General features: G+C 63.3%; 1 protein-coding gene across 3 annotated transcripts; it reads right to left on the bottom strand.

Annotated features, from left to right (window-relative positions):
* Nucleotides 1–2,252: 2,252 nt before the first annotated feature.
* On the bottom strand, nt 2,253–17,571 carry CFAP410 (cilia and flagella associated protein 410). 3 transcript variants are annotated; one of them, XM_042998866.1, is made up of 7 exons: nt 16,925–17,571; nt 11,400–11,418; nt 10,066–10,112; nt 7,693–7,922; nt 6,450–6,621; nt 5,401–5,491; nt 2,253–3,545 (listed from the first exon to the last, which is right to left on the bottom strand). In XM_042998866.1, the coding sequence occupies exons 1-7, from the start codon at nt 17,038–17,040 to the stop codon at nt 3,414–3,416; spliced, it is 807 nt and encodes a 268-aa protein (XP_042854800.1). In that variant the 5' UTR covers nt 17,041–17,571; the 3' UTR covers nt 2,253–3,413. The 3 variants fall into 3 exon arrangements, with proteins under 3 accessions (XP_042854800.1, XP_042854801.1, XP_042854802.1); XM_042998867.1 differs by lacking the exon at nt 16,925–17,571 and adding an exon at nt 12,707–12,838; XM_042998868.1 differs by lacking the exon at nt 16,925–17,571 and adding an exon at nt 12,707–12,791 and having other exon boundaries at nt 11,400–11,455.
* Nucleotides 17,572–18,005: the final 434 nt, after the last annotated feature.

The raw sequence follows: 18,005 nt of genomic DNA, 5'->3' as shown, positions 1-18,005 counted from the left end.
CCAGTCTGTGGGGAGCAGGCCCTCTGTGATCTGGGGCGGTGGGGGGGGGGGGGTGGCAGTGGGCAGCTGGTGGTGCCCCCCGACCTGCACACACAGGGAGGGCCTGGCCTCCCCCAGGCTTGGGAGCATTTCTGAGCCTGGCTCTGAGCCCTGGGTCTGACCTGGAACGGTCCCCAGGCTGCCCGGGCTGGGGTCTCGGCAACAGAGCCAGAGACCCAGGGGCAAGCGGCTGATCTGAGCGAGGGAGTATCCGTGGAGACACTGGGAGGTGGGCGACGAGGGAGGCAGAAACGTCACCCGCTGATCCATCCAGCACAGGTTCTGGGGGTGGCATGGAGGCTTGTCTGCAGCATGACGCGGCACCGGGATCTCGGGAGGAGAAGCTGAACCTCAGTGACACCACCTGCACTTCTGGGCACCCCCCACCCCCGCCCCGTTCCTCCTGAGGTCACCGCACAGCACACTTCTGGTCCCACTGTGGTTGCCTGGGCACCTGCCCTCAGCACCTGCCGAGGCTCAAGAGGAGGGCCTGGGACCCACGGGGTTTTGTGGGGAGCCCCTGGCCTTTGGGGCTCACAGGCCACATCCAGGGCTAGGGTCCCTGCTGGGGCCCGCTGTCCCTCCGGCTGCCTGCACCTCCCGACCTCCTCGGCAGGGTGCGTGTGGTCGCTCCCCGGGGAGCGGCAGGCGTGGTTGGGGCCCCTGCCGGGGGACCACACCCTCCTCACCGTGCGGGGCCCCAGAGCCTGAGGGCTCCCAGGTGCCCATTGCTGGAGCTGGGGTCCCTCTGGTCTGCTCTGCCTGCCACGAGATTGGGTGGTCCTGGGGCAGGCCAAGGAACGGGTCCCAAGTGTTTAAACCCCTGTCTCAAGAGACCAGGGACAAATTCCTGGGTCCCGGAAACCTGAGTGTGCCTGCGTGTGAATGCCTATGTGTGTGCGTGTGCACGTGCGTGGATGTCTGTGCGTGTGAGTGCACGCGGGTGTACTTAGGCGTGGGGTGGGGACTGCCGGGGGAGACCCTGGCTGTGGCAGACACCCTCCAGGGTACAGCCTCGAGTCCGGTCCGTCCCACAGCCACACCCAGCCCAGACGCCACACTGGCCCAGGCTCTGCTCCCTGCTGACCTCTCCCTTGCCAGCCGCAACCCCCCCCCCCCCACTCCTGGCCTCCAAGTGCCAGTGAGGCCTCCCAGTGCACCCAGTGCCCGGCTCGGGGGAGGGAGCCAGAGAGGCTTGGGAGCCCAACTTACCAGGATGTTCTTGCTGCTTTTTCTTGAACGTGCCGTGTCTGGAGACACGTTCTTCTGGGGGTTGCCGCGCAGGCCGTGAATGCGGCCCGGCCCCTGCTGTCCCATCGGCCCCTCCTGGCAGCCGGACCCTGGCTCCCCAAGCGCAGGGGGGCTCCCTGTCCTGGAGGAAGCCCCCCCAGGCCTGGGTGTCCTGGGGCCATCCCACGTTGGACGGCAGGCTTCAAAACCCAGACCCGCCGGGCTCTGCCCTCCGGCTCAGCTTCGAGGACGCCAAGCGTGAGGCCAGCATGACAAGGTGTCAGGTGCAGAGCCCACGTCCCCCGAAGGTGCCAGCAGGGGGTGTGTGGCCTGGCCACAGTGCGCTGACAAATGTGCCCTCTGCACCCAGGGCCAGGGGCTTGCCGCCGTGGGAGGCCCGGCCCAGGGCAGGCGAGAGACTCCTGGGGAGCGCACAGCCAAGGCCCTGACAAGTCTGCCTCTGGTTAAGCCAGACACGCACGTGGCTGGGAGGGAGCCCACGGCGGATCCCTCCTGTGGGTCCTGCCGTGCACAGGGGTGGGTGGGGCGGGCACCGCAGGAAGGTCGTGGCGAGCAGGTGGTGGGCCGTGCCTGGGAAGGGGCTGTGGGCAGGCAGCAGGGCTCAGCTGTGGGCTGGAGTTCGCTCAGGACTTCTGCCCCCCCCCCCCCAAGGGGACGGTGTTGGTTTCCAGCCTGGGCGGGTTTCCAGCCACAAACATAGAGGCTCCAACACCCCCGTTTGTGACTCACAGAGGCTCAGGGGCGCGGGCACGGCCTAGCTGGGTCCTTGGCTCAAGGACAGCCGGGACAGGCGTGTCAACCGGGACCACCGGACTTCAGGCCCTTCTGAGCTGCCTGGTGGGGCGGATTCAAGGTCACTAACCGAGGTCGTGGGCAGGCGGGAAGCTGGTGTGAGCTGCCTGGTGGGTGAGGAAAGGGAAGATGTTCTGGATTTAACATGACCACCCCAACAGGCTCTGAAAAAGACAACGCTTTATTGAGTGTGACAACCATCCATATGTACAACAGAAGGCACGCGCGGACCCTGCGGCCACCCTTCCGGACACCCCCACGTGGCGACCCCTTGCTTCCGCCCCCCAGGTCCCGAGGAGCCACGACACCCGATATCCACCACCCGCCCGGTGTGGCCGGGCCAGTGCGAGCGCGGCCTGCCTGAGTGTGGCTTCACCTTCTAGGACGGCCACGGTCTCCCCGGCAGTCACCCCATCTGGGTTCTCGCACACGGTGGGTGAAGTCGTTTGCTTGCACGGCGACACAGACACTAACGGGAGCCGGGGCGGAGGGAACCCCCCTCTCCGGTCCCGCCGTTTCAGCACCAGTAAGACTAATGGCTCAGAGGCCACGCTCCTCTCCGGCCCCCAGAGCTGCTGGGGGGCAGGAGGAAGGGCCCCGGGCTGCAACGCTACCACTCGGGGCCTGTGCACCACGGCAAGGCCTGTGGCTCTGCCCACGGGAGAACACGTTTTAGATGCGGTTTCCGGGCATCCTCCCCGGCCCCGCTGCCTGTCCCTCGGCTGTACCTGAGTCCCCAGACAGGAGCGCGGGCCTGCCCACCCCCGGCCTCCCCCCGCACGGTGTACAGACCCCTGCACCCTGCCAAACACGTTCCCAGGTGGGCAGCGGTGGGCACGGCCGCGTGGGTCTGCCGAGGCTGAGGCGGAGCCCGGAGCCGCTGCTGCTTCAGGGACGGCACCATCCTGGGCGGAATCTACCCCCGACCCGGTGGGAGAGCCGACAGGGGAAATGCACGTGCACGTGGCCCTTAGCTCCAAAACAACGTCAAGGCTACGTCCGTCTCCTAGGAGACGTCTGCTTCCAGACTGGACTTGGGGAAGATATTTATTAGGGACAGTGGCTGCAACGCCGCCTGAGAAGAGGTGAGGCGAGGCGGGCGGCACACGCCTGGGCCCCGCACAGTGGAGCGTGCCCGGCGCAGTGCCCGGCGCCCTTCCCGCCTCCTACACCTGGGGCGTGGCCTTCCCAGGCGGCGCTGAGCTTCTGGGGACACAGCCCGCGTGCGGGCACTCAGGATGCAGTGGAGGCCGTGGCTGTGGACCCCACACCTCCCAGATGCTGGGAGGGTCCTGGGAGGAAGGCCCGGCGGCTCGGGTCCCGGCTGACCGTCATTCCACGTCCTCTTGCGGCTCCTGCTTGTGCAGAGCCTGGAGCCGGCTGACCACGGTCTGGTGCACGGCCTCCAGCCCCTCGGCGTCCAGCTCCCGCAGCAGCAGCAGGATGGCGGTCAGGACATTGTTCTGGGGGCACAGAGTCGCTGGCTGAGGGCCAGGCCGGGCACGGCTAGGCCGCCCCCACCCCGATGTGCACGTCCCGGGTGAACAGCCTTCCAGACAGGAGACACCGGGCAGGCCCTCAGGCAGACAGAGCCGCGGCCGCCTGCGGGCACTGCCCAGAGAGGCTAAGCGGCCGGCCCTCAGTCACACAGCGAGCCAGGCAGCCGGAGGCAGAAGGGAGTGAGTGGCCCAGGACGGCGATCAGTAACGTGTGACCAGACACGTGTGCTCACGTGTGCCACGCGTGTGCACACGTGCACCCACCACAGGTTTCTGTCTGCGCTTGAGCAAGAAAGGATTTTGCACGTGAGGACTGCTCCCGCTCGTTCTTCTCGTGGGGTGACAGGAGAGTCGCGTGTGAGCAAAGGGACGTGCTCAGAGGGTCACCGGGCTGAGCCACAGAGTCCCTGCGCGCACCAGAGCGCTGACCTGTGGCTTCAGCAACGCTCGGGTGTCCCGCTCCACCCCCATCTCCCTACATCTCCAGGGTCCCCCTGGCCTTCTGCCCTTAGGACACCCCCCTGCCCACCCCTGGGGGAGGGAGGAGCCACGGTCCAGGTCCACGTTCACAGCAGAACCCGGGCCTCCTTCTTTCCCGTCCCCAGAAGTTGCTTTGGTGACTCTGAGTCTGCGTTTGTGGAGGGCACTGAACTGGGTCAGCGTTGAGTCTCGGGGCTCCCCCCGCCCCCCTCACCAGTGCCCTCCAGAGGCCTGGGCCTGCGGAGCAGGGAGCTTCGGGCCTCGCCCTGCCTGCAGGGCCTGACCTGCCCCGGGGCTGCGTACGTGGGGGCTCCTCCTGAAAGGTGTCGGAGAGGCTTGCATAGACTGCTGAGCTGACCCCACGCACACACCCTGCGTGGAACCGTCAGCTGTGCGGGGTGTGGTCCCCAGGCCCCGGGGGCAGCTGCCAAGACTGGCATTCAGTCTGCGGTCACTTCTGTCGGCGGCTCTGGGGGGACGCTTCTCCCAGAGGGTGGGTCGGCCCCTCCCCGGCACAGGGCCTCGGTCCCTCTCCCTCTGTGCCCCCCACAAGCTTGGCAAGTTCCTCGAGGGGGTGCTGGCGGCCCCCGCCCCCCGACTGTGGAGCCTTTCCCTCGTGGGCCCGCACCAGTCCCGTGGCTCTGCTCAGGCAGCACCCTCCCACGTGACCAGGTGGCGGGGTCCCCACCGGGCCAAGCTAACGGCGGTAACCCTGTCCTCCTGGCCAATGACGGCTCCCACTGGGGACGTGAGCAGTTCCAGCTGATGAAGCCGGGCCTGCTGGCTGGGGGTACACGCGACAGCTGCTCTTTACCAACGAGGGGACACACACGGGAAGAAACGGTGTGAGCCTGGATCAGAGGGCCAGCCCTGTGACCAGCAGGGGAACAAGCCCCAGCACGAGCCAGAACGACCCAGGAGGTAGACAGACACTTGGAAAGGACCGGGGTCTCTGACCGAGCTGCCCACATAACCGACTTCTTGTCAACAACCCATTACTCCTCCCAGGGATGAGGACTGTGTCCACCTGCAGGCGGGAGGCCCCCCAGCAGCGAACCCCTGCAGCTTTCGTGCCACCACAGCAGCCGCCCCGCCCCCAGGCCAGAGCCAGGGCTCTCCTGCAGCTGTTGGGGGGGGGGGGTCTCCTCTCTCTCTAGGCCGGCTCCTTCCCACTGACTGAGCTTAGAGCCAGCGTCCCGCCCTCTGGGGCCTGGCTCGGTGTCCCTGGGTGTCTCCAGCCCATCCGACCACCCCCCCCACCCCGCCGCCCCCACTCTCCACATCCTGGGCAGAGGGAAGTGGCAGCCACCTCCAGCTGGGCGGTCTCTGTCACACTCACCCTGTTCCTGCGACCGCTCACGGCTTCCCTCTGTGAGAAGGAGGGGAACGGGTCCCGGGAAGGGGGCTTCGGGCTGAGCTGGCCCTGGACGCTGCAGGTGGGAGAGAGAGCACAGGGTGTGTGAGCCTGACCTGCTCGGGGCCCCATGTCAAACCCTCCGGAGGCTGAGCGCAGCGAGGGAGGCAGACTGCCACTCTGTGATGTTTCTGGGGGACAGGGTGGGGGAGGGGCGGGGGGATGGGAGGGGACGGAGCAGGGTAGGGGCAGGGGGATGGGGTGGGGGGGACAGGGCAGGGGAAGGGCGGGGGGGGGACTGGGGGGGACGGGGTGGGGAAGGGGCAGGGGGACGGTGGGTCTACCCTCCACACCCCCGCCAGAGACAACTTTGCTGCGCCTGGGCTCCCACCAGGGCCGGGCGCTCTGAACACACAAAGCTAACGCAGAGCAGGGGCTGCAAAGCCTGCCACCAAGGTGGCGTCCATATGGCCTCGCACGCAGGGCAAACGGAACAGGTGGCTTTGCCGTCACCTGGACTCAGCCCGACAGCCTCACTGGGAGCAACGGTTTCTACAACATTCCCCATGTGCGGTTTATGCTCAGAAACATCCACGACAGTGCAACCCGCCCCCCAAGGCCGTGTCAGCCGTGTTGGCAATGCTGTGGCCCAGAGGGCCCTCCCTCGGGGCACACACCCCTCCCATCCCCTCCCCCGTGGCAGCTCAGCAGGCCACGGTCACAGCCACGTGACTTTCCCTCAGGTTCTGCAGTGCTGGGCCCAGCAATGCTCCCGTGCCCGCCGGTCCGCTCCACCCACCCCCACCTTAGGGCTGCTCCAGGGCCAGGGCTGGTCCAGACCCACACAGGCCCCGGGCCCTGAGCCTTGCGACACACAGCAGAAAGCAGGCTGGGGGGCTACTGAGCACCCGGGATGGGGAAGAACCACCCTGGGGGGTTCCCTTCCCTCACTCCCCAGTCATGTAGGTCCGGGAAAGGCCCACTGGCCCCACAGCAGGACCCCAGGGACAGGCCTGCCGTCCCTCCGGCCTCACCTGGCCTCCTCCTCGCCACAGCTGAGCGCGTCCCGCTGGATCTCGGCGGCGGTGTTCAGGGCGCTCAGGCCGTAGGACAGCTCGGGCCGGCCGTTCCCTGCTCCCTCTCCGCCGGGGGCCGTGACCTCCTCTCCCTCCAGCAATGCTCGGGACAGCTCCTCCTCGGTCACCGCTTCAGATGATGGGAAGGGAGCAGAAACATCAGTGCGGACCCTCCCTCCCCCACCCCCCCCACCCCCCGCCACAAGCCCCCTGGACCACAGCATTCAGCTCTGCTTTAGACAAGAGGCATGCGTGTCCGCCCCGCTGGCCAGCTCAACAGCACGGTGGGGTCGACCCTGGCATGTGCTGGATGAGAGCCTGAACTTCAGCAGTTCTGCAAGTATTCATAAGAAGTGAGGGGCGCCTGGGTGGCTCAGTCGGTTAAGCGTCCGACTTCAGCTCAGGTCATGATCTCACAGTTCGTGAGTTCAAGCCCCATATTTGGCTCTGTGCTGACAGCTCAGAGCCTGGAGCCTGCTTCGGATTCTGTGTCTCCCTCTCTCTCTGACCCTCCCCTGCTCATGCTCTCTCTGTCTCAAAAATAAATAAAACATTAAAAAAAAAAAAAAGAAGTGAAATTAAGGTACACTTTAAAAAGGAACAGAGTGCACAATATTTAGTCCGTTTCACTCACACGTGGCTCAATTTCCCGGAGTTAACGTATATGAAAACTGCTCATCCAGGGGAACAGAACTGCACACGTGGGGAGGGCCAGGGACCGGCACGGCCATTACAGTGGACCCCAGGAAACAGGCACGGGTCCCGGACAACGGGGGTGGCGCCGACCCGGGCTGCAGGGAGGCGCCCTCCCGCCTCCAACAGGAAAACCAGGGGACCCGGTGCTTGGAGGGCAAGGGTCCCCTCTGTCTGCAGGGACGCTGCCAGCCCTCCCGGACCCTCGACGCGCTCGCCAGGGCGCTCAGGGAAGTGCAACAGCGCATTCTGACAATAAAAGGGCAGCGGAAACAAGTCTGCTCTGACAGTGGGGCCCATGGGCAGCGTGGGGTCCGTGGGCAGCGTGGGGCCGCGCCCAGGGCCCCCCGCCCCACTCACGCTTGCGAAGTGAGGGGTGCAAACCTGGGGGCTCTCCCCAGAGACCACGGTGGGGGGTGGGGTACACCTGCCAGGTCCGCAAGGATCAGCAACACGCGGGAAGGGCGGGGGAGAGGAGGGGCCCCGTCGGGGCGGCGCGGACACCTACTCTGGTTGTCCAGCTTCTGCAGGTGCGGCAGGTTACGCAGGACGGTCATGCGGTAGAGGTGCGGGTCGGGCCCGCAGCACGGGTTCTCCGCCAGCCACAGCACGCGCAGCCGCGGCAGGCCCTTCAGGTAGTAGAGCTCCGCCAGGCTGGGGATGCGGTTCCTCCGCAGGTACAGCTCACTCAGCTGCTGGCAGCGGCTCACGGGCTCCAGGGTGGACACGCTGTTGACGCTGCACGGGGACAGCACGGTGTCAGCTGTAAGGCCCGCGCCCATCCGCCCTCCCCCGGGAAGCTGATCGAAGCTGGGAGGCACGAGTCACGTTCAACGAGGTGCCCGGGGCGAGGAGAAAGCGTCGGGAGTACGGGCAGCAGTGAGCAACCCCCAGCTCGGTGAGTTGTTAGGCTCACCGAGTCAATGGGGAGGTAGGAGGGCCCACTCTCCCTCACAGGACAGGAAACAGGCCTCCAAGGGACCGTCTCCCTGCCCCAAAGCAGGCAGCAGCCAGCAGAACCCACAGCAAATACAAGGAAGCCCTACCCTACACACGCTGGGCACCGAACTTCTGAGCCCCGGCTTGAGCAGCGGGGTATATGGGTTTACATTTTCCGCAGAGATGTGAGCACATCACACACAGACAGATCGCCCAGGCATCTAGGCAGAGACTCTACGGTCTAAGTGGACACAAGCAGAAGGCTCGCACCTCCACAAAAGCAAACGGACCGTGAACACACGCTCAGCGCAGTGTCCAGCTGAGCTCAGAGCCCAGCGTCCTCGTGGTGGGAGCTCCTCCTCCACAGCGTTGGGGACGCTGCTGCTCCCTGCAGAGCCGGAGGGCACGGGTGCGGCCACTCCAAGAGACCCTGCCCGACGAGACCTATCTAGAACATTCTCTCTGGAGTCTGTATCTGCGTCGGCAGCGATGTCCTGATTCTTCCAGGGACACCCCTGCAATTCTGAACACTCACTGACCGCAGCTACCAGCCCTCAAGGTGTGCGGGAGCTGCCCAAGGCACAGGCAGGGGTGCGGCGGGACCCGAGGCTACACGCTGGCCCGGTCCTCCTCCTCGACCACCGGGCTATCTGTAGTTGGACTGAATGTCTGTGCCCCCCAAACTCATACGTTGAAACCTACCCCCCAAGGTGACGGTGTTTGGAGGTGGCTGGGTCAGGGGAGCCCTCACAACGGGACCTTAGGAAAGAGACCCCCGAGCTCCCTCGCTCCTGCCCCCACCTGAGGACCCAGCGAGAAAATGGCGTGTGAACCGGAAAACAGGTCTCACCAGACACCGAAAATCCAACACCCTCATCTTGGACTTGCGGCTCCGGAATAGACTGAGACAGCCCTTGTACACACGAGGTCTAAGACCGCAGGGAAATGACCGCACCTCACCAAAGACCGGCACCCTGTGTTCACACGGCAATTTATACCCAGTCCCAGTGCCGCCAGATACCCAGGCCCTGGAACCTGGGCTCAGTCAACAACCCTGGGCCTTGTCCTTTCTCAGAGCCGTCCACGAGGGCGCTCAGAGAGGCCCAGCGACCTGCCCCAAACCACTCCAGGCACGGCAGAGCCGGGGTTCAAGCCACGCCTACCTCCAGGTTTCCTGCTACTTTGGGGAATGAAAGGCAATATATTTGTCAGGTAAGGCTTCCTGGGGTGTGGGCTCAAACCTCGGCTTCACGGATACGAGGCGGTGACAGTGACAGCTGGTGTGTGCGCACTGGCTCAGCGCTGCAGCCCCTCCTCACTGCCCCCAAGGGGCAGGCGCTGGTATTATTCCCATATTACAGATAGGGAAACTGAGGCCCAGGGATCTGAGTCTTGCCCGACGTGGGAGGGCCGGCATCTGGCAAGCGGTGATGACTCAAGGGCTTTCTCCAAACGGCCCAGCTGCCAGAAGTCCCGACGGCACCTGGTTCATCCACGGATTCCCTAGTCTGTTAAGATGCCAAGGCCTCCGGAAGAGGTGGCTATGATCGGTCAGAGGCCGTGTTTTGCGGGGACACTGGTGGAGCTCCCGGCAGCTCCGGAACCAGAGGGCAGAAACGGTGGGGGTGCTGGAGGCGGACGTGGCCACCTTGAGCGCAGCTGCTCGTCACGTGGGGGTTGTACCCACTGAGCATGGTGAGGCTGGGCACGGATACAGCGGGGCGTGCTCGAGGGGACGGCCGGGGGCCCCTCATAAGGAGGCAGAGCTCAGGGGGGCTGAGGCACAGCCAGGCCTTGTGCCGCCGACACTGCTCTGCGCACAGAAGCTCCCCACCCCGACGCCCCAGACAGACTCTTGTTGGGAGCTTTCAGATTATGCGAGGGGATCTGAGCCTTCTCCTTTTGAGCCCCGTGACTCAGAGCACAGCAAGCGTTTAGGTACCTGAGGGTGATCACTTCCAGGCTGGGCATTTCCCGGCAGATGGAGACCTAGGAAGGAAAGGAATGTGATGGCAGGCACCGCCAGGCGCTCTCTCCGCGAGCCCGGCACAGGGACGGGGTGGCACCACAGACAGCCCCATCTCAGCCCTCCGCGCCTACGCGGGGCAGCCGCTGGCCTCATGGGGGCTGACACGACAGGTGACGGCAGGCAGCCTCCGCACGACACTCCGCTTTGCACCCAGACACCCCCTCAACATGAAGAAGCACGCGCTCTGTCTAGGACTTTGGAGAGCATCGCCGCTATCAGGCGCCGCCAGGATCCCTGAGATGCCCGCAGAAGACATCAGGGGAGGGGACCTCAATGGCCCCTGCATGGACAGAGAACCTTTCTTTTGCTGTCCCTGAGGCACGGGGAGAAGGCTTGGCCAACGGAGCTGGGGCAAAAGGGAGACAGGATTGGAACTGGACCTCACACCACATCAGTACTGTTGATTCAGGGAAAAGACCAATGGGGCGCTTGGCTGGGTCCATAAAGTCAGCCTGGAAGGCCGATGGGGGGTACAGCCCCCACAAACGTCTGTGCTGCCACGTGTCAGGCGTGGAGCCAGATGAGGCCCTTGACCTCCAGAGGCTCACGGTTGGCTCAGAGTGCTTTACATGTGCAATGGGTTTGTTTTCTGCTACAGTGGCATTTTTGGGTTTTAGGGGTTTTGGGGGGCTGCTGAATATGCAGCATTTCAGCTATAGCAGGAGGTGGAATCAGCTTTTCTGGATAGCCCAGTGTCTCAGCAGCACTTCTGACTGTTTTCAAGGAAAGGGACGGTTCACGTTACAAAAGTGAGAAAGAAACGACAGGTACACAATCCGTGTGTAAGTCCGGGACATTCACTCTCGGAGAGGGAGAGGGCAAGACCGTTCACAGACCCAGAGCTCAGCTCGGGGCACTGCCCCCGCCCACCCCAGGTGCCCATCTCTTCCCACCGTGGCCCGGGGGGTGGGGGTGGGGGTGGGGAGCAGAATGCCGGATCTGACCAAGAACAGGGCCAAAACGAGCAACTCCTCAGTGACCCAAAGCCTTCCCCCTCCCCTGGGAGACCTGGGACACGAAGCCTTTCATCGACTAAATACTGAAAGGAACTTCAGAATAAAGCTGGGCACTCGGGGGTATGTTTTTCATTAGTCATTCTACATTCCAAGCACTGCTAAATAAACAAAGTTCCAGATTAGGGGCTGAATTGAATGTGTGCGGTTCTGTAAATTCAACAGTTCTCTTGAGGGACAGGTGACACCTTTGGGGACCAGGGGGCATCTGGAGATGATCAGCAGAATACTTACATCTGTGAGGCGGCTGCCCCTATGGAGAGAGAAGACATACTTTAATTCTGTTAAAGCTGAATAAGAAAACAAATGGATACAAATTAGTGACAAATGTCTACAAACTAAAATTCTATGATTCCAATGACAAAGTGAGGGAAAGCTTGCCCAGATGACTCACAAAGGTGTTGAAAGTTGTCACATGGCTGAAAACTGTTTATGCCTGGTGCCTGAGGGGTGCTTCTCAGACTGAGGAGCCGGAGGGCTGCCCCACTTGGAGGGCACAAAGACCCACTCACTCTCCAGGCTGCCGCAAGGCAGGACCACTTCCCTCGCTGATGTAAGCAGACAAGCAAGTCCTTGTAACAGGCCACGTTCAAAGGCTGAACACGCAGCTTATGAGACCAACACTAGAGAGCCTGAAATAGGGCCCTTGTCTCTCCCCGCTCTGGGGAAGCATGGCCACCCCACGCAAGACAAAGAAGCGTATTGTTGAGAACAAACGGCAGAGCCAAATGTCAGAAGTGCCAGGGCAGAGGGAAAGGCTTTTTAATGCACAGGCAGGGCCCACTGCGGTCAATCTGCCGACACTTCCTGCGAGGCCGGTCTGCCCCTGGCTGGGCTCCCCACGCCCCACCTGAACTGCCCGGTGTACAGGGGTGCGCGAAGCCTCGCTTTGAGTCCCCAGTGAACACCTGTAGACCTTCCCAGAGTTCATGGAGTGCTTCTGGTCCTTCCTCAGCCCAGCCAGACCTGGTCACCCCCCAGACAGGGAGTCACCTGGGGACAGCCCCTCCCCAACAGGGCCCAGTTACAAGAATGTTTATGGATTCCTTACTTGGGAGTCTCAGCTCTCTCTCTTTCCCACTAGAAATGGTGTTAATCACCTCGATCCCCCACCCGATTAGTAGACCTGGCTCCCAGTGGCTGGCAATGTCAGAAATCAGACCCTTCCAGAGGGGACCCGTTTGCCCCATCTACCCGTTTGTCCGTTGCATTGGATCCAATGCCATCTAGAGGGCTGACAGACACTTCGTGGTAATGCCAATTGTCTCAAAGAGTGGATGTTTGGGGCCTGGGTCTGTAGCACCACCACTCCGCGGGGGCAAAGATTCTGGAATGATCCTTGCCAAAGGCCACCTGGGCTGGTGGCAGCACTTCCTGCATGCTGGGGAGGGGGGCCCTGGCACTTGCTCTCCTCCGTCCCGAACCCTTTTCTGGCCCCTCCGCAGACCCTTCCCGCCCCCGGCCCAGAGCCCAGGTGCCGGGCGGGGGTGCTGGGCAGCGGGGAGGACGTGAGGGGACGGCCCCGGGCTCTGGGCCCTCACCAGCAGTTGAGCTTCCGCACGCTGTGCAGCTCCGAGGCCTTGGCCCGGGACAGGACCATCTTCCGAGTCAGCTTCATGGTGGAGGGCCTCCCGGAACCCGCCCCCGGCCCCCGGCCCCCGGCCCCCGGCCCCCGGCCCGGTCCTGCCCTCGACGAGCCGCCCGCTAGCCACGGGTTCCCGGCTCCATGGCGGCCTGTCTCCAGGGGGCGGGGCCCGCGTCGTCAGGGGCGGGCCCTGCGAGCCCATTGGCCATTCCTTGAGGGGCGAAGCGGCGCGAGCGAGGTGGGGCCGCCCGGGCAGGCGCTCGACGCGTCGGTTCGGCCCTCGCCTGCCCCGCCCCGCCCCTCGGGCTGCGCGCGTCCAGGCCTGCGCGTGCGCGGCGTGGGGGGACGGGGGACGGAGAAGTGTCTGCTTCTGACGTAATTCTGCTGCGACCCAGGTGAGGCCCCTCGTCGGGACAGACCGGCGATACCGAGTCACCGAGCACCGAGGCCCCCAGCTCCGAGTCTTCGAGCCCTGAGATCCTGAACCGCCCCAGCCCCGAGCCTTCTAGCTCTTGAGCCCCCAAGCTCGGAGCCTGGAACGTAGACGTGACAGTGTCTTGACTCCCTGAATAACGGAGATTTACACTGTTCAGATACGAAGCCAGCCCTAGGCCCGTGTGGATTCCCTTTCCCCTTGAGCATAAAGGTACCCCCCCCCCCGCCCCCGTATTAGGCGTTTCAGAAGCCAGAGGCGCAGCTTACGTTGACTGGCTTTGGGATCTCAGAGCTGTTGAAGGTGACAGGACCCAGCTTTAGTCATCCTCCTCTGTCCCCTTTTCCACTGGCCCCCCTGTCCTGCCTTTGGCCTGCCCGGCCCATCAGCAGAGCCTGCTAAGTCGCTCCACCCTTGATGTCTGTTCGCCCTCACTGTCTGATCCGGTTCTCCTGCAGGTGGTATCTAATCGTCCCCGCCTGCCTTTAGCAAGACCCCCGACCCACGATGTCTCAGTACTTTTCCGTCCCCTGGGTTCCCCCCCCCCCCCCCCCGCCACCACGCTGACCTTGGCTGTAAACCCCATTTGTCTTTGTATTTGGAGTTGAGGCCAGTCTCTCTCCCCTATTCCAATAGCCTTGAATAAAGTCTTCCTTACTGTTTTAAGAAGTGTCAGAATAACTTTTTCTTGAGCGGAGGTCAGAGACTGCTTTCCCAGGATGTCACAGCAACCTCTGTAGCCCAGGGCCCCTGAGACTGGCGGAGGGCCTGCCCGTACCAGGGGCCTACTGCACGACAGGAGGGGGAGACGCCGTGGGAGAGAGTAGACTTCCTATGGGGTCTCCCGTCCCTCTCAGCCCTGCCGCTTGTATCACAAAGACGACATAGGGATTTTACAAAGAGGAAAGTCTGCCCGTGGAAGTCGAGCAATTATTGCTGTTCTGTGGGGTTTGTCCACGTGCTGTGTTTTGCTGGGCCACGGGGTGCCGTGAGCAGTTTATCGGTCACATTCTCGCCCCGAGGCCTCTCGTCAGTGCGTGGGTGAGGTGGCCCCCCCAGAATGGTGTGTGAGCCTCCTCAGGCAACGGAGAGCAGTGCTGTTCTTTGAGGAGGAAGAAAGCCCGTAAATAGTGCCGGTCGGAGCTCTCAGACGGACCCTGGGTCTAGTATCAGGCTCTGGCGACCCGTCCAGGTCTCAGGGCAGGACAGGAGTGCAGCCTCACCGAGAGTGGCAGGAAGAGTCCAAGAAGCCCAGGCTGTGCAAGCTTGCAGAGGCCTTCTGGCTGTCCCAACTTGGGAGCCGCATCAGGTGACAGGAGAGTCTGCCCAAGGTGTGGGTGACCTGCCACCGGCAGATGGAAGCCAGCATCTGCAGAAGCTGGTCCTGGGGAAGGCGGAACAGGCCGAGCACGGGGTGCTGTGGCCGTGGGCCGGGGACATGTGGGAAGGGGGCTTTGCAGTTGCTGGCCCTGCTTGTCCCCACCTGGCTGAGATGGCCTCTCCTCCTCCTACCAGGACTGGTGTGGTCCAGGTAAAAGAACCAGGCCAGGCGGGGCGTGAGCCACGCCAGGGAGGCTGTGGGACAGGGCCCAGCTCTCGGCAACAGGGTTGCACCTGGGAGGCTCTGTGTAGGCAATGGGGGTGACGGGGGAAGGTGTGGGGACCCTGCAGGTCCGCCTGGAGTAGGTCGACCCTCAGGTTCAGGGTGTGTGGATTTCCCTGCACTAACCACTGGGGAACAGGAACCACTGGGCCCTGAGTCCAGGCGGCCTGGGCCTCTGGGAGGAATCTTCTCGGCGGAAGTTGAGGATGGGCCCCTGTCAGGCACCCAGGCACCCAGGCAAAGAGGGAAGGAGGAGACAGGTGTGCTTACGGCCCTCCGGCCTCTGGGGGCCTCTGCAGCCCCTGCCGGCTGTGTGGCCGTTCAAGAAGGTGGCTGGGGTGTGAACCGGTTGAAGGTCCTGGTGACTCAGGTGACTCTTGTAAAGTGAGGATTCCTTGCCTGCTTAAGTAGAAGTGTGTCGGCTTGGATGTGTCACTGTGCATCCCCAGAACTCCCTTCCCCGTGTAGCTCCGGCGAGAGATTTGCATGCGCTTTGGAAGGTGGAAGACAGCAGGTGGAAGGCCGTCCCGGGCAGAGATGGGGAGAGATGGATGAACTCAGAAGGGCGGGGTGGGGGTGGGGGCCCAGGGTCTTCCCTGAAGTCTGTCCTCTTCTTGCCGGCAGTGGCCTTACCTGCCGCCAGCAGCCCTTGTTGCTGCAAACTCACGGTGGCAGAGCTCTGAAGAGGCCACCGCCGTCCACAGACCTCTCCACAGCCCCCCTCGTGGTCCTGCTTCCAGAGCTGGCCACGCCGAGCTCCCCAGCTCCCCTGCAAGCTCGCTCCTGTGCATCTGCCCCCCTGCCCCGGGAGAACTGCTTCTCGCTCCCCCTTCTCCAGTTTCTCCCGGACTTCTGTGTCCCCAGCTCCTTCCCGCTACTGTGTAAAGATGAGCTCCTGTAACACATCTCCTATTTTGCCATGTTCCCAGGGCTCCTGCTTCCTGGAATGAACCCTGACACAGGCAGAAATGCAGCACCAATTTGCTTAAACCAAAACGGAAACACCGGTTCCCGTCGTCGAGAAGCCGAGGGGACACGGGTGGGCGTCGTCGAGAAGCCAAGGGCAGTGGCTTCAAGTGTGGCTGGATCCAGGGCCTCGGCCTTCGTTATTGGGGCCCGGCCTCTACTCCCGCTCCCAGCTTACACTCGCCCGCATCAGATGCTGTCTACCCTCTGCTTCAGGCCTGCACCGTGGCTGCTTGAGTCCAGCAGAAAGAAAGCTTTTCCCAGTGACTCAAGTGCCTGTTTGGGGACTGGCCTGGCATCAGTCCTATGCACCCCGAATCCGGCTCTGCGGCTGGCTGTGCAAAGCCCGGGTTTCCGGCCTGAGCCACATGCCCAAGGTGGATGATGGGAGTGAGGGAGGGGAAGTGACCCAGAGGAACATCAGAGAAGAAGGGAACCCGCTGCTTCAGACTGGCGGTTGCTGTGGGAAACGCGACAGCCCGAACATGCCTTGTCTTCTGCCCCCCACCACGTTCTCTCCTTGTGTCCCCTGCACACACTTCCTTATTCCAGGGGAACTTCCCTCTCCCAGCGGTCACTCTGGGGCTCTGCTTACCGGATTCCCACGTGGCCCTGGCTACTATAGGACAGTGTCCTTCCCTCACTTCTAGCCCAGCTGAATCACGAGTTTCATTTCTGCCAGCACCACATCCCAGAGACCCGCGTGGCTCCCCTGAACTTCTGTGAGCTTCTGGAAGCTACGCCCCCAGCGTCTCCTCCTTATGGCTCCTTGAAGCCCCCGGGTTGGAGGGGGAGTGGGAGGGGCCAGGTGGCCTCCAGGCCGGGAGGCACGGTCCTCCCTCTGCTGGGGTCCTGGCCCCTGTGCAGTCTGGGAGACAGCACTGCTCCGGCAGGCGTGACAGGGACCCAGGGGTGGGGCCTCCTCTCCTCCCAGGACCCTGGACGGGCTGACCACTCCGCCCTCATCCCCAGGGGGCTGCCCCACAGCGGGTGGGGACTGAAGCACAGAGGAAAGTTCGGGGTGTTTGGGCTGGACGGTGGCAGAGAAGAAGGTCCTGGGGTGGAGAGGGAGGAACCTGCTCCAGGTGTGAGCTCTGCTTCTCCGATGGCAGCAGAAACTGTCAGTAGCCAGCAAGGTCACCCCAGGGTGGACCGTCCCCAGACCTGCCTACCTTCCTCCTGCCTGGTTTTCCTCTGGGGACTCGGCCTCCGTGTGTCTTAGCCACTCTGCCTCCGGTTCTGCCTCCGCTCTCAGCTGAGACCCTCCCGGGCACGGCCCCCGGCCCATCACTGCTGGGGTACAAAGGCGGGCCCTGTGGCTCTGGGTGCACAGCTGGAGGGCCACCCGGCCTCAGAGCTCCCTGGGGCTCCTGGGAGAGCACCGGACTCGGCCGGCCTGGAGCCGCTGGCCCGTCTCCCCGAGCCGGCTGTCCAGGGCTCCCCGAGGCCTCGCCTGCCAGCGTGGGGACGGCTGCCTCTCACACCCGGGAATACCCTTGAGGGCAACAACCACTGCCTGTGCCCTCCGCGCTGTGCCTGGTGGGGGACTCCACACTGGGCCCGCTGGCGATCGTGTTCTGACCATGCGGGGCCGGGGGTGACTGGGACTTGCCCCAGCTTCTGCCCTAGCTTCTCTTCTCTCCACCCACCCCTACCCCAGCCTCCAAACCCTTTGGTTACCCGGTTATCGGCAGCTATGTAACAATGGCTCCAAACCTAGCAGCTGACGCCGGGAGACATTACCTCCTCACGGTGCCTGAGGGGCGGGAATCTGGGAGCCGTGGGGCTGCTGGCCCGGTCTGGGGCCTCTCGCGGGGTCAGGCTGTGGGCCCGGGGCCGGGGGCCGGGGGCCGGGGGCCGGGGCTGCCGTCTCTGGAGACCTGAGTGGGGTCCGGGCTCGTTCACGCGGCTTGCGAGAGAAGAGTAGCCTGCATGTGTTCATTTAACACAGTGTCCTGAGAGGTTGTCTGGGCCTCGGGGTGTAAAGGTTAAATTGTACTGTAAGGCTAACACTTAGCTTCAAAGGTAACAACTTTGTTCTGACACTGAAGGTCAAAAGATAACAACCTTGCTTTTACTCTTGTAAATCATACTTCATACTCTTGTGAATCAGGCTTTACCAATGAAGGAAACAAAACCTCAAAAAAGAGCATCAGAGACAAGGGCGAGGAGATCCACTGGTTGCAACTTAGCGGCAGAAAGTCTAAAATAATCACCTCATTCGATAACTGTTTCTGACTCATCTGGCAACTG

The sequence above is a fragment of the Panthera tigris genome, chromosome C2 (assembly GCF_018350195.1).
Source record: "Panthera tigris isolate Pti1 chromosome C2, P.tigris_Pti1_mat1.1, whole genome shotgun sequence".
In the NCBI taxonomy this organism is placed as follows: Eukaryota; Metazoa; Chordata; class Mammalia; order Carnivora; family Felidae; genus Panthera; species Panthera tigris.
This window is presented reverse-complemented; position numbering and strand designations above follow the sequence as displayed.

Coding starts and splice junctions, on each gene's coding strand:
- CFAP410 (XM_042998866.1), bottom strand. CDS start 17,040: ATGGGCCGGGGGCCGTGCCCGGGAGGGTCTCAGCTGAGAGCGGAGGCA. Junction 7,923..10,065: donor CTGGAAGTGATCACCCTCAG/GTACCTAAACGC, acceptor GTCCCCGTGCAG/CGTCAACAGCGTGTCCACCC. Junction 3,546..5,400: donor TGAGCGGTCGCAGGAACAGG/GTGAGTGTGACA, acceptor CTGTGCCCCCAG/AACAATGTCCTGACCGCCAT.